General features: G+C 46.4%; 1 protein-coding gene across 1 annotated transcript in view; it reads left to right on the top strand.

Annotated features, from left to right (window-relative positions):
* The window catches only part of Mak (male germ cell associated kinase), a 46,226-nt gene that overhangs the window by 32,759 nt on the left and 1,187 nt on the right, over positions 1-12,280 (top strand). Inside the window, exons 11-13 of the mRNA XM_032884649.1 lie at positions 26-168; positions 4,175-4,306; positions 9,419-9,541. Coding sequence (XP_032740540.1) covers positions 26-168; positions 4,175-4,306; positions 9,419-9,541 — 398 coding nt within the window. The remainder of the gene's footprint in view (positions 1-25; positions 169-4,174; positions 4,307-9,418; positions 9,542-12,280) is intronic.

Genomic DNA, 12,280 nt, shown 5'->3' with positions numbered 1-12,280 from the left:
TTGTCGCTTTGTGTTCATCTCCAAGGTTTCCAGAAGCAGGACTCCCAGTCTCCAACCACTTGAAGGGGGAAAATAGGAATTTACATGCATCCTTAAAATCTGACACAAACTTGTCAACTGCTTCAACCGCTAAGCAGTACTATTTGAAACAATCAAGATACCTTCCGGGTAAGTGAAGAAATTTTACCACTTAATCCCAATACTCAGAAGGTGGGAGTGGGAGGACTGGGAATTCCAGGCCAGCCTGAGCCATTTGATACCCTGGTTCAAGACAACAGTGTTTGCTGCGGAGTCCAAGAATTGCTAGGGCGGAGTAAAAGGCCTTGGTATCTGTGAAAAGAAGGCACCGGGGAAGGAGAAAACAGAGTCCTGGGACTCTTTAGTCACTGTGCCTGTTGCCATAATACTGATAATTCTGCTTCCCCAAAGCCTAGCCAAGGATGTGACATTTATTAAGTGCTCAATTTTATTAAAGCAACTGGGCACCCTATGACAAGTGTAAATGTAAAGAATATATTGTTTCCTAAATGCCGAGCTCTATGTATTCACTTACAAGTTTCTCCTGGCGGCTAGAAAGAACAGGCTAGAGACTCAAATAGACGAAGAGGCTGGTGTAGGCGGCAGTGCATGGGTGTGAGGTAGAAGCAGCAGAGACAGACGTGGGTACGATGCAGGTGTGGTAGCAAACAGTGGGCCTTGCTGACCGGTGAGCCTAGGCGAACAGACAGAGGAATTAGTGGGTTTGCGTGTAGATGGAACTAATCCCTTGCAGATGTAGAAACTGATGATTCAAGAGTTGGGGGGAGTGGGGTGGGGGGGTGAAGACCTTCAGGAAGTGGGAGGATCTGGAAGAAGCACTGAGGCCTCTTCCTTAGGAAGGAGCACACCAGGGATCTTTCGGTATCAGCAGCTTTGGAGAGTTTGGCGCTGAACCCGTGAGCCTCCCAGGGTTCACCTCCCAGGGTTCAGCAAAAGCGCGGAAGCAATAGGCCTTCCGGAGCACAGACCACGGGGAATACCGTTGATAACAATATAAGGACCATTTGAATGATTGAAGTTAGCAAACCTGTATTTCAGTTGTCTCCTGTGTAAAAGGACCCCCGCCCTCTAATGGTAGAAGTGACCTCCATAAGTCACGGGCAAAGGCTGGGGAGCTCAGCCACCCCCGTTGTCATGGATCCACATTTCATATGGCTTTTAAGGATCTATGTCAAGCTGTAGACCTGTCCTCTCGTTTCCTTTTGGAGGAGAAAGACCTAACAGGCCCCACAGGTTCCTTCAAATGGGGAGTAAAAGAGGCCTGAAAACTGGACTCAGAATGGCAAAAGAATTGTTTATGATAAACCAAGCCTGGGTCAGGCTAGACCCTGTCCTGAAGATCTTCCCTCAACCTGGATGAGGCTGGGCTAAGTTGAGGCATTTGGACAAACATTTGTTGATTATCTGTTATGAGCCAGCAACTCTGAAATAGAAGACAATGGATACAGGAGAAAGCCACTGTTGGTGTTTATTTTAACTCATAATTTTTTGTTTGGTTGGTTGGTTGGTTTTGTTTTTCAAGACAGGTTTCTCTGTGTAAAACCTGACTGACTGTCCTGAAACTCCCTGTGTAGACCAACCCAGCCGAAAACTCAAGAGATCCACCTGCCTCTGCCTCCTGAGTGCTGGGGTTAAAGGCGTGCCTGGACTCCATAATTATTTGTATAATTGATTATCTTTGGACTAAGAAAGAATATACATGAAGAACCTGCCTTTTAATCCTAAAACCAAGTTTAAGAAAAGTCTTAGATCAACCCTCAGGATTATAGGATGCCATATGGTTGCAAGAAAGTCAGACGTCAGAGAAGGATTGATAGCTCTGTAGCAGTGGTCTTCAGAGAAAGAGAGGCAAGGGCTGTAGATGAGGCCTACTACAGGTCAGTGTATGCACTTGCGGTCTGTGTATTACTCATAATGGGACCGTGGTCATCTGACCTCCCACCCTATAAGCCTTAGGCACTTAATTACTGCAAGATCTCAGCTGCGGATAAAGATGTAGTGAAAACACTAACAGTTTCTCAGTCTCTCGGTGGTGCCTTCTGGTCTCACCCTAACACCAGGACTCCCTTCAGGAGCCAGTGTCACCACTGCTGGACATCAGAATGACTCGTTCCACAGAACTTACAAATCCTGCTCGGTGGAACCTTCTCTCTCCCCATGTGCACTCACCGTCTTCCTGGCTGCCCTTCGAAATTCCCGTGTTAGCCGCTTTTGATCCATTGTAACAAATGCCCACAGAACCTGCTCCCCACTCCTTCTCCGCCACTCCGTTCTCGCTGCGTCTGTGGTGCGAATCTCTTAGCTCTCTCCCCGTTTAGGTCCTTGGCTGACACAGATGTCACAGCGCACACCCCCAAACTTGGTTGTTGTGATCATGGTTTAGCTTACAATTGGTTCTCTCACTATTGTGATTTTTAGAGTGTGTGTGCATGTGCACACACAGGTCAGGTTCGCTTGTGGGTCCTGTCCTTCCACCATGGGGATTCCAATCTCCAGATCTACTTGTACCTTTCTTTACCCACTGAGCCATCTCTCTGGCCCAAAATTGCTTTTTTAAGAGAACGACTTCATTGCTTCTGTTATTGACCTTCTGCAGACCATATTTGTCTAAGCAGTTTGGCATTATTAATTATCCAATGAACTGTAAGTGTCTCCCTCCGTGTTAGATTGTAAGAACCAAAAGAGCAGAACTGGTCTGTCATGGTCTCCACCCTCCCTCATGCACTGCCTGGCACACAGGATACACAGTCAGTGTTTGCTGACTTCTTAAAACATCACTGAGGCAAGAAATCCGTATGTAACAATAACAGTGTATCGTTACATAGCAAACCAGATGTCTGCCTCCTCCAAGTTGGCACATAATATCCAATCAAGGCTCACCCATTTATAATTTACAATTCTAGGATGTCCCTATTTCCTAGAATATTTATCCTAGGAACTTGAATTAAAATAGTTACCTTCAGTAGGGGATGTATTCACTTTAAGAAAAATACCTGCCCCACTTTAAGAAAAATACCTGCTTGGGGCCAGTGAAGTCATGGAGGAGAACCCAAAACTGTCACTTTTCTAAACCAGCATTGTCTCTAATTACACTCTACGTGTCTGTCCTTATCCCTCAGATAAGTGTCTCCTCATCAAGGAAGTGCAACAGACAGAGACCATTATAATTCCATTATAATACCAAAAATAAAAGGAAAACAAACACATGCTTTTCCCCCTGAAATCTAGAGTAAAATTCCAGATGATTCAAGGCATCCTACAGACTGTAAAATGCAGTTTAATCAGAGTGCCATTTTTTGTTCAAATATTTAAGTATATAAATAGAAAAGAAAGGTTGTTTTGCTTTGGATTGGGTTATTTGTTTGTTTTTGGTTTCTCTGTGTAGCCCTAGCTGTCCTGGAACTTGCTCTATAAACCAGGCTAGCCCCAAACTCACAGCAATCCACCTGCCTGTGCCTCCTGAGTTCTGGGGGGTTAAAGGCATGTGCCACTATGCCTGCCTTTATAAATAGAAAGTTTTAAGACCAAAAAAATTACCTACTTAAGATTATTGCCGTGACTGCATTAACAAAATAATTGGAACATTCACAAGCCATTCTTTCTTGAACAACATTTATAAAACTATGTGCACTATACTGTAGATTCCTACTCTGACCCACTCATGTTTCCTTTCGTATGCATGGTGTATGTCCATGCGTGTTCAGGTGCAGGTGCCTGCATATGCACATGTGGAGTCCAGAGCCAACTTTGGGTGCCATCCTCTCTCTCTCTCTCTCTCTCTCTCTCTCTCTCTCTCTCCTCCCTCCCTCCCTCCCTCCCTCCCCCTCTCTCTCTCTCCCTCCCTCTCCTCTCTCTCTCTCTCTCTCTCTCTCTCTCTCTCTCTCTCTCGTGTATTGAAGGGGGGATCAGTGTCTATTGCCATTAGTATTACAAGAGGCAAAGTGTGTGTTGTCAATACTCCTGGTTTGTGCTGAGGGCTCAGGGTCTTGTTGGAGTTCACTAAAAGGAGGAAACATTGGCCACACATTAACCTACACTTATCACCGGCCTCCTGTCCACAGGACGTCTAGGCTGAGTGGGAACATACATCTTCCCTCAGGCTCATGTTCACACTCTACTGCTTGGTTCTTCTCAGGTGTGAACCCCAAGAACGTGTCTTTGGTAGCTGGCGGCAAGGATATAAATTCACACTCTTGGAATAATCAGCTATTTCCTAAGTCGCTGGGATCCATGGGGGCGGACCTTGCTTTCAAGAGGAATAACGCAGGTAAGAGATTCGAGTCACCTACCTATCGATGTCTGATGTTTGGTTGTAAATAGACCACAAGCATGTCATCCAGCCAAGATCTGTGGGGCTCTAGGGGAGACACAGACCACACGAAAATTATCTGGAAAATTGTTGAGCACAGGTATTTTCAGTCCGTCAACCACTCATCTGCCACCAAGGTTCTTCCTAAGTGGCTCTGCCTCCTTAGCAAGCCTACCTTCAGCTTTCCCACCTCCCAAACAGAAAGGACTTCTCATTCACTAAGTTGACCCCAAACATAAACTTGTCCAAGGTGTCAATCAAAGGGACAGTTGGCTACGTGGAGAAAGGAGGTAGCTCTCATGATTGGGAAGCTACTCCTGGCTAACTTCTGGAAAGACCAAGAGTTTGAGGCCAGCCTGGGCTACACGCAGAGACTGTGTTACACAAAATGTAGATTTCTGTAACCACAGTGTTTTCCAATATTACTAAATTATAATGATTTGTTGCATATTACTAATAAAAAGAATAAATATTATAAATTTTGATTACTAGGCACGGAAGGTATTGTTGGGAGCACAGGCTAATGGGGCCGAGTCCTTTCAAGCAAGCGAAAAGTCGAGGGGCTTCCAGTGTTTAGCATTTAGAAGGTTAAATGAGGAGGATATCCCTGAACTATGTGCTGACGGTAAATTGAAAAAGGTTGTCATAGATCACTACATACACATGGTCCATAAATGTGGGGTGCAGAGAATAGTAACAAAATGATTCTCAGCTAAGTCGTCACATCAACAAGCTTTCCCCAGACTTCTGTTTGCATGAATGAAAGTCAAGATGAGAGCACTCTAGCTGAGCCTCAGAAACTCCTGTGCCAGACACTCGCTTGCTTGAAAGGACTCGGCCCCATTAGCCTGTGCTCCCAACAATACCTTCCGTGCCTAGTAATCAAAATTTATAATATTTATTCTTTTTATTAGTAATATGCAACAAATCATTATAATTTAGTAATATTGGAAAACACTGTGGTTACAGAAATCTACATTTTTTGTAACATACACCGTGTTTGAGTGATAAGTTTATAGTTTTAAGCCTTAAGTTCTATTTGGATAAAATTTGGAAGCTAAAGTATGATTTAGGTAAAAGGTGAGTATGAAATTTTCACCTGTAGAAAGGTACTAGCTCATGTGCTCTCCCTCCACGCTGACAGCCTCTAGCTCATTGTGACATTCAGATTCCATGTAAAAGAGAGATAGATAAGTTTCATGACATCTGTGATGATGAAAATTTGAGATTTCAACTGAGAACTGGGTGAAGCATTGAGTTATTAAAACTGTGAGTACTGGTTTGGACAAGTTTGATGGTGGCCGTTACAGCGCAGGAGCAATCCAGTAAGCACTCTGACGCCACGTCAACCCATCGACATCCTGGACCTGTTCATATGAAAGCCAACTCTCGCTTCAAATGCAGTGAGAGGGACTTTATTCCTGAACCCTGTGTGATGACCATGGCTGGGAATTCAGGTTGCCCTGGGTAACGCATTCCAAGCTAAAAGTGGGTACAGAGATTTTATCAATTACGGAAGAAATTTACACTCCAAGGCATTTGCCAAGTACATCGGAGGGACCACAAGCGTGTACGTGTGCGTGCGCGTGCACGTGTGTGTGCGTGTGTGTGCGTGTGTGTGTGTGTGCGTGTGTGTGTGTGTGTGTGTGTGTGTGTGTGTGTGGGTGTGTGTGCGTGCGTGTGTGTGTGTGTGTATGTGTGTGCGTGTGCATATATGTGTGTGTGTGTGTGCACGTGTGTGCGTGTGTGTGTGCATGTGTGTGTGTGTGTGTGTGTGTGTGTGTGTGTGTGTGTGTCGGGAGGTGAGAGGCAGCTCTGCAATAGGCCTTGTGATATCTTAGCTTTTGGGTTGGTAGACATTTGTGATCTGACAAGAATAAATTTTTTGGGTTTTGTTAAATTCAAAGGAGGTTAGGTTAGGCACTGGAGGCAATAAATGACTTTTAAATGGACTAAAAAGAGACAAAGCTCATTGGCTCTGGATTGTAACATTCTAACTCTCCACGGTCTGGAAGTTCTAGTCAGTCATCCCCATCATAGAATCCTCCACACTGATGTGTCTTGGGTTTTGAGTTTGGGGGTAGATTTAGTTTATAGATTTCTTTTGGTGTTGTTGTTTTTTGTTTTTTTGTTTTTTTTTTTCTTTCTTTCTTTCTGACTTCTGTTTTTTTCAAGGTAGGGTTTCTCTATGCAGCTCTGACTATCCTGGAACTCACTCTGTAAACCAGGCTGGTCTTGAACTAAGAGATCTCCCTGCCTCTGACTCCCAAGTGTTGGGATTAAAGGAGTGCACCACCACCCCCTGGCCTAGTGTACAGACTTTGGACAAGTTCTTCAGACCCTCTGAGAACCCAACTTGCCCAGTTAACAAGACTGGAGCACCAAACTACACCTCTGTAACACATTTATTTTGTCTCAGCTATTTCAAAATAATATTCCCAGAGGCTGCCAGACTGGGTCAGATGGCGGTGTGGTAGCTTTGAGTGTTGTAACTTCCAGTCAGCCTGACAGGAAGCTGTGACAGCAGCTGAGACATTTCTCATCATAGAGCTCCTTCTGGGTCTTTCTACTAACCGTCTAACTCATCTCCCCTCTGCTCTACCTTAACACTCTCCCTGCCGCTCTGTCTCTCACGCGCCTTCTTTTAGAAGACAGCATAATTAAACCGATTGAAAGCCTATCACGCACTGGGAAGTCCACCGAGCAGCTAGAGGACCCACAAGGTAATGTCTGGGCTCTGTAAAGGTGCTGCTTGCTTCGGCTCACTGGTTCTCTTCTCAGCCTCAGCCCCAATCCCCTCACAGAAGGCCAGGGTGACCTGCTTCAGAGTCAAGGCAGGGCTGTTGGAAGAGTGGCTTTTCATGGCATCCACAGCGCCGTCCGTCCTCCCTTGGGAAATGTGCTTCATAATTATGCTGTAAATTAGTTGTAGAAACTTCTAGAAATCACAAAAACAAAACAAAACATTCTACTGAAAGTAAGGAATCGTTCCTTGCTTTATGATCAATATTCCTAGGATTTTGAAAAACAAATCTGATGCTCGTGTCTTACGCATTCCCCGTCATTGACATGAAAGGCGATGTTAATGGCAGTGGTGGGCTTCCTGGAGGAGTGACGTCAGTGGTTTCCACACCAAAGCCAAAGACCACCTTTCAGCCTAGATCTCTGCAGCAAACAAGTATTAAGCCAAAACAACTGGTGTGATCGCCAGCTCCTTTCTTTCTTAGTGAAGTCCTTTGTCAGTAGGACAGCACTGTATCTACAGCTGCTAGTGAATGGCTTCTCCCTGCCATCCCCGTTCTGCTGCTGTTTTTCTCTTCATTTATTTAAGCCAGTTTCCGTCTATAGGATGGGAGAAGTAATTTTAGAAATGACAGATTTAGCATAGCTGTGCCTAGCCTTCCTGTCCTTCAGTAGTTACCACGTTTGCCCTGGGGAAGAGAAGGTGAACAAGAAGACACTCTGATGTGGCCGCTGGATGTGACCACGACTTTGAACTTCTTTCTAAGACTTTTGAGGCTGAGACTGTAGCTCAGCTTGTCTTGTGAAACCTCAGGTTCAAGTCCCAACGTTGTGTAAACCAGGTGTAGTAGCTCACACCTGTGATCCCAGCACTCAGGCGAGTGGAAGCAGGAGAATCAGGAGTTCAAGGTCACCCTCGGCTAAATAGTTTCAGATATCCTTTTGACATAGCAGGATGGATTCGCAGTTCCCAGTGAATACTGACGGTGAGAAGGCCGGTCAGTGCAAGCCGCTGTTCTTGCATAAATTCGATGGTGTTAAGAGTTGCACAAATGTAACAGTCACAGAATGTCACATCTCCAGGGTCTGATGAGGAAAGCTGCTCTTTGACATTTGTTGCTTCAAGAGCAAGCAAGCATCTGTGCTTAGCCCCTGGAGAGAGAAGGAACCATGGAAAGTACACCTCATTCCTAACTGTCAGATGACAAGTTCTTTCAAACTCTCAAGGCACACGGAACCCTGTGCACTCTAGCTAACAAGCCTGCTTTGCCCCTAAATAGTGAGGCTTCCTTATGACTTGGGGGGAGCCCTTCCTCCATCCCTTCCCCCCTACCCCCACTTACTAGGGTTTGTCACAGCCTGTCTCAGGTCACTGAAGCAGCTCCTACTGTCTGCTCCTGCTTAGGTACCGTACCCCAGGGCAGAGCCGAACGTCAGCTCCCTCTGCCTCCCTAGCCACCTCTCTCAGCATCTTCCTCCCCACCCCCAGGGCTCTGTGCCTGTCCTTCTTGGTGCTGATGCACCTTCAGGGTCTGTTCTGGAGCCTGTCCGTGTCCCTAGGTCCTTCTGCACTGTCCCACACACACACACACACACAAGCCACAGCTGCAGGACCAGCAACTCTGAACATCAATTATCTCCAAGGCAACCAACTTCTGCATCAGGACCTGAATATCCTCTGCACCCCCTTTCCCAAAACCTGATCCTTCCACCACATTGCTGTCTAGAACAAGCCATCCAGTCACCTAGCTACACATACAGAGGCTGGAGCCTTCTTCTGGAAGCCTTCCTGGTCTGGTCTCCAGCTCTGCAGGACTGCTTGCTTCCACCGTCATCTCTCCTTTCCAATACAGCAGTGACGCCACGGCTGGTTCTGCCTTAGATGGTTCCCCATCAGCCCATCCTGAGCTGCCTTCAGACTGATCTTTGCTAACAGTGATGCTGGCAAGGCCGAGACTGAGAGCAATTAGAATTATTGACTGCCGGACTCTATGAAAGAGCTTTCTTCCATGTTCAGAACCTAAAACCCTCATGGCAGCTAGACAAGTGTGCATGCGCGTGCGCGCGCACACACACACACACACACACACACACACACACACACACACACACACACTGAACTTACTAACTGTGGGAGGCCAGGCAAATTAATCACTATCTCAGCACTCCTGGGCTGTGCAGGGACTGAGTGAGAGTTTCTATGACAGGTAGCATCCTGCCTAGACCACAGCAGCTCATAACACAGCGTTTCAAAGTAAGAAGGGTAGTATTCAGTCACTCTACAGCACCTTAAAGGCCCCTTCCTGACTGAAACTCCCACTGCATTAGCAGGGAACCTTGGGAGCTACAGCGCTTACAACCAGACGGGATGCGTGCCTTCCTTTCTCAAGAAAGAAGTGGGATCAGCTGGCCAGAGGATCCACTTGGCACCTCTGGGTGCGTCGGCTGCCGGTAAGAGTGATCTCCTGATGCGGTCTGAGACTTCTTACTAGAAGAGGCTTTCCTTACAAGATGATGAGGGCTGTTTTCTTGCGGGAAGACTTAAATTACTCTCACATTATTAACACTTCCAAGTGGCTCCCCTCCCACAATGGTTTCTACCTGGTGCTTGGCCCCAGGGCAGGCCGAGGAACAAGAGCATTGAGAAAGGAAGGCACACCCCTGTGAGGAGAAGGTGTAGAGTGAAGGGGAATGGGAGACACAGAAATTCGGCAAAGGAACCGCTAGTGAGGCAGAGAAGCCTGAAGCGCCTCTCACTACCCTGGGGACATGGCTACCTAACCCGCAGCAGGACACAGCAGGGCACGGCTGGAGCTGCTGCAGTGACGTAAGACAGACTGTGACAAAAATAGTTTGTACCTCTACTGAACTCAAGAACGTTCTAGAGTGAATGGCAGTTTTCCATCTGCCCATGTGGGCAAGCACATTGTATATAACTGATTTCTAGGGAGCCTCAAAAGTTTTAGACCAGTTTAACCATGACTAAACATCCATTTTTAATATGAGAAACAAAGCGTGATGTTTAGAAGTACTTCACTATCTGGGTACTCACTTTCAGAAACCAAGCGTGGGTCTTTTTACAAAAAACAAAACGACAACAAAAAAACCTACTACAGGCTTTTCTGCCTCGAATCTATTGGATTATCACACATACGCCTGCTTTCAGTGTTAAGTAAATTGCTCTCATAAGTGTGTATCTCTCCGTTTACTCTTCTTGTCAGATCTCCCTCCAGGCCGTGATAGGAAGAGAGGCAAAAAAAGAAGTAAACATTGCTCTCTCAAGTGGTGCAAGCCACCCGTTAGGAAAGCACTGCCTGCCAGTATCCCACAAGAGAGACAACCAGGTCGTTACCGCATTTACTCCACTATCCCCTCTCCTCTCATAGGCTCCCTCTCTGCCCTAACGCCTTCACAACCTCCTAACCTCTCCCTTTCAAAGCCCCTAATACGTCCTCATTCCCTACATAACGAGTAGCAAGACTAGAGGGAGTGGCTAACTATGGCCACCCACAGAAGCCACAGAGGCACTCTGGGTGATTTTCCTGAGGTGTCTTTCATTCCCAGATAGAGAGGGCAGCTGCAGGCCCAGGAAATGATTCCATCCAAGTCAAGCTTGGTGAGTTTACCGGGGGTAAACCTGGCATTCGGATTGTTGAAAAGCCCACCCCAGGCATGGGCGACAGGCCACAAAAGCTATTATCACTGGGTCTCCTGCAGCCATAGGACCAGTCTCTCCCCGCAGCAACTATTCATTGCTTGGCTGGCTGGGAAGGCCCTGTGATTTCGTTTCCTGAACCTGAGAGTCTTATATAGTTATTGTGTTCCCTCAGCCTCTCTGAGCCTCCTCTCCCACTCCGTACTCCACTCACGGGTCTATTTGGACCCGAGGCCAACTATGTTAGCTCGATACCTGACATCTTCATATTCCAACACTTACACCTCACTGGCTAGTTCTAGAAAACACGGTGCCTTTGCTGGCCTTAGACACAGCCCTGGCCTTCATTAGGCTCCTTATTCACTTGAGTCCAGTAAGGGCAGTAGGAAGTGCCCTGCCAGTCCACTGACAGCACGTGCCCACCCCTCGCCCTAACCCCCAAATACTGCATATAGCAGACAGGGTGCCAGTCTGGGAAACCAGACCAGCAAAGCATTGTTCTGTGGAAGGTACGAATGACCAAGAGCAGCACAGCAGTGAGCCTCAGTTTATCCCAAGAGCCTCAATGGCTGCCCAGCGTGAAAAGGCAGGTGAAACTCAGTGCAAGGACTGGTATCCTCCTCACACAGACTCCTCATGAAACCTGGCTGTCAGGGTGAAGAGGGGAGGGCCTGAAGAAGACATTCTAGTCCCCTGGATGATGCTTTGCCTTTGCCATTGGAGATCTTTAAGCAATTTCAGCTTGTTCAAATATCTAATACTTAACAGATTTTATATCTACTAACATAATAACCTACTAACACTAACACGGGACTAGCCTCTCACAAATCTATAACCAGTAAGGATAAAAATAAACTTTGTGGTTAAAGGTTTGGGACTTTTAAACACTTCTGATTGGAATTAGAGAGATGGCTTATTGGTTGAGAGGACTTGTTGCTCTTGAAGATGACCCAAGTTCAGTTTCCATCACCCACATGACCGCTCATGACTGCCTGAAACTCGGGTTCCAGGGATTCTGATGCCCCCTTCTGACCTCTCTGGGCATTGCACATACAAGGCACACACACATATATGCAGGCAGAAACACTCATACACATAAAACAAAAAACAAATCTTTTTTAAAAAAGATTACTCTTTAAGGGTTTGTGTGGTCACCCTGGTTTTTCCAATGGAAAGATGAAGCTCGCGACACTAGGCGATGGTTCACTGGTGGAGCTCCTGTCTCGGTGCATAATGCCTAGCTCCTGGTTCTGTACTAAAGAAGGGGAAAGGGCAGGGAGTGAAGGGAAGAGGGAGGGAAGGGAAAGAAAGAAGAGAAGAGAAAATAAGAAAAGGAGAAGGGTACAGGTAGAGGTGACAGTACACACGTTTGATCCCAGGACTCAGGAGGCAGAGGCAGGCAGATCTCTGGGAGCTCCAGGACAGCCTGGTCTATGTAGCAAGTTCCAAGCCAGCCTGAGCTATATAGTGGTATCTCAAAAGATATTTTTTAAGAGAAATCTAAGTTCTCAAAAGCATTTTTGCCTGTAAAAACA

This window comes from Rattus rattus, chromosome 14, assembly GCF_011064425.1.
Source record: "Rattus rattus isolate New Zealand chromosome 14, Rrattus_CSIRO_v1, whole genome shotgun sequence".
Classification (NCBI taxonomy): Eukaryota; Metazoa; Chordata; class Mammalia; order Rodentia; family Muridae; genus Rattus; species Rattus rattus.
This window is presented reverse-complemented; position numbering and strand designations above follow the sequence as displayed.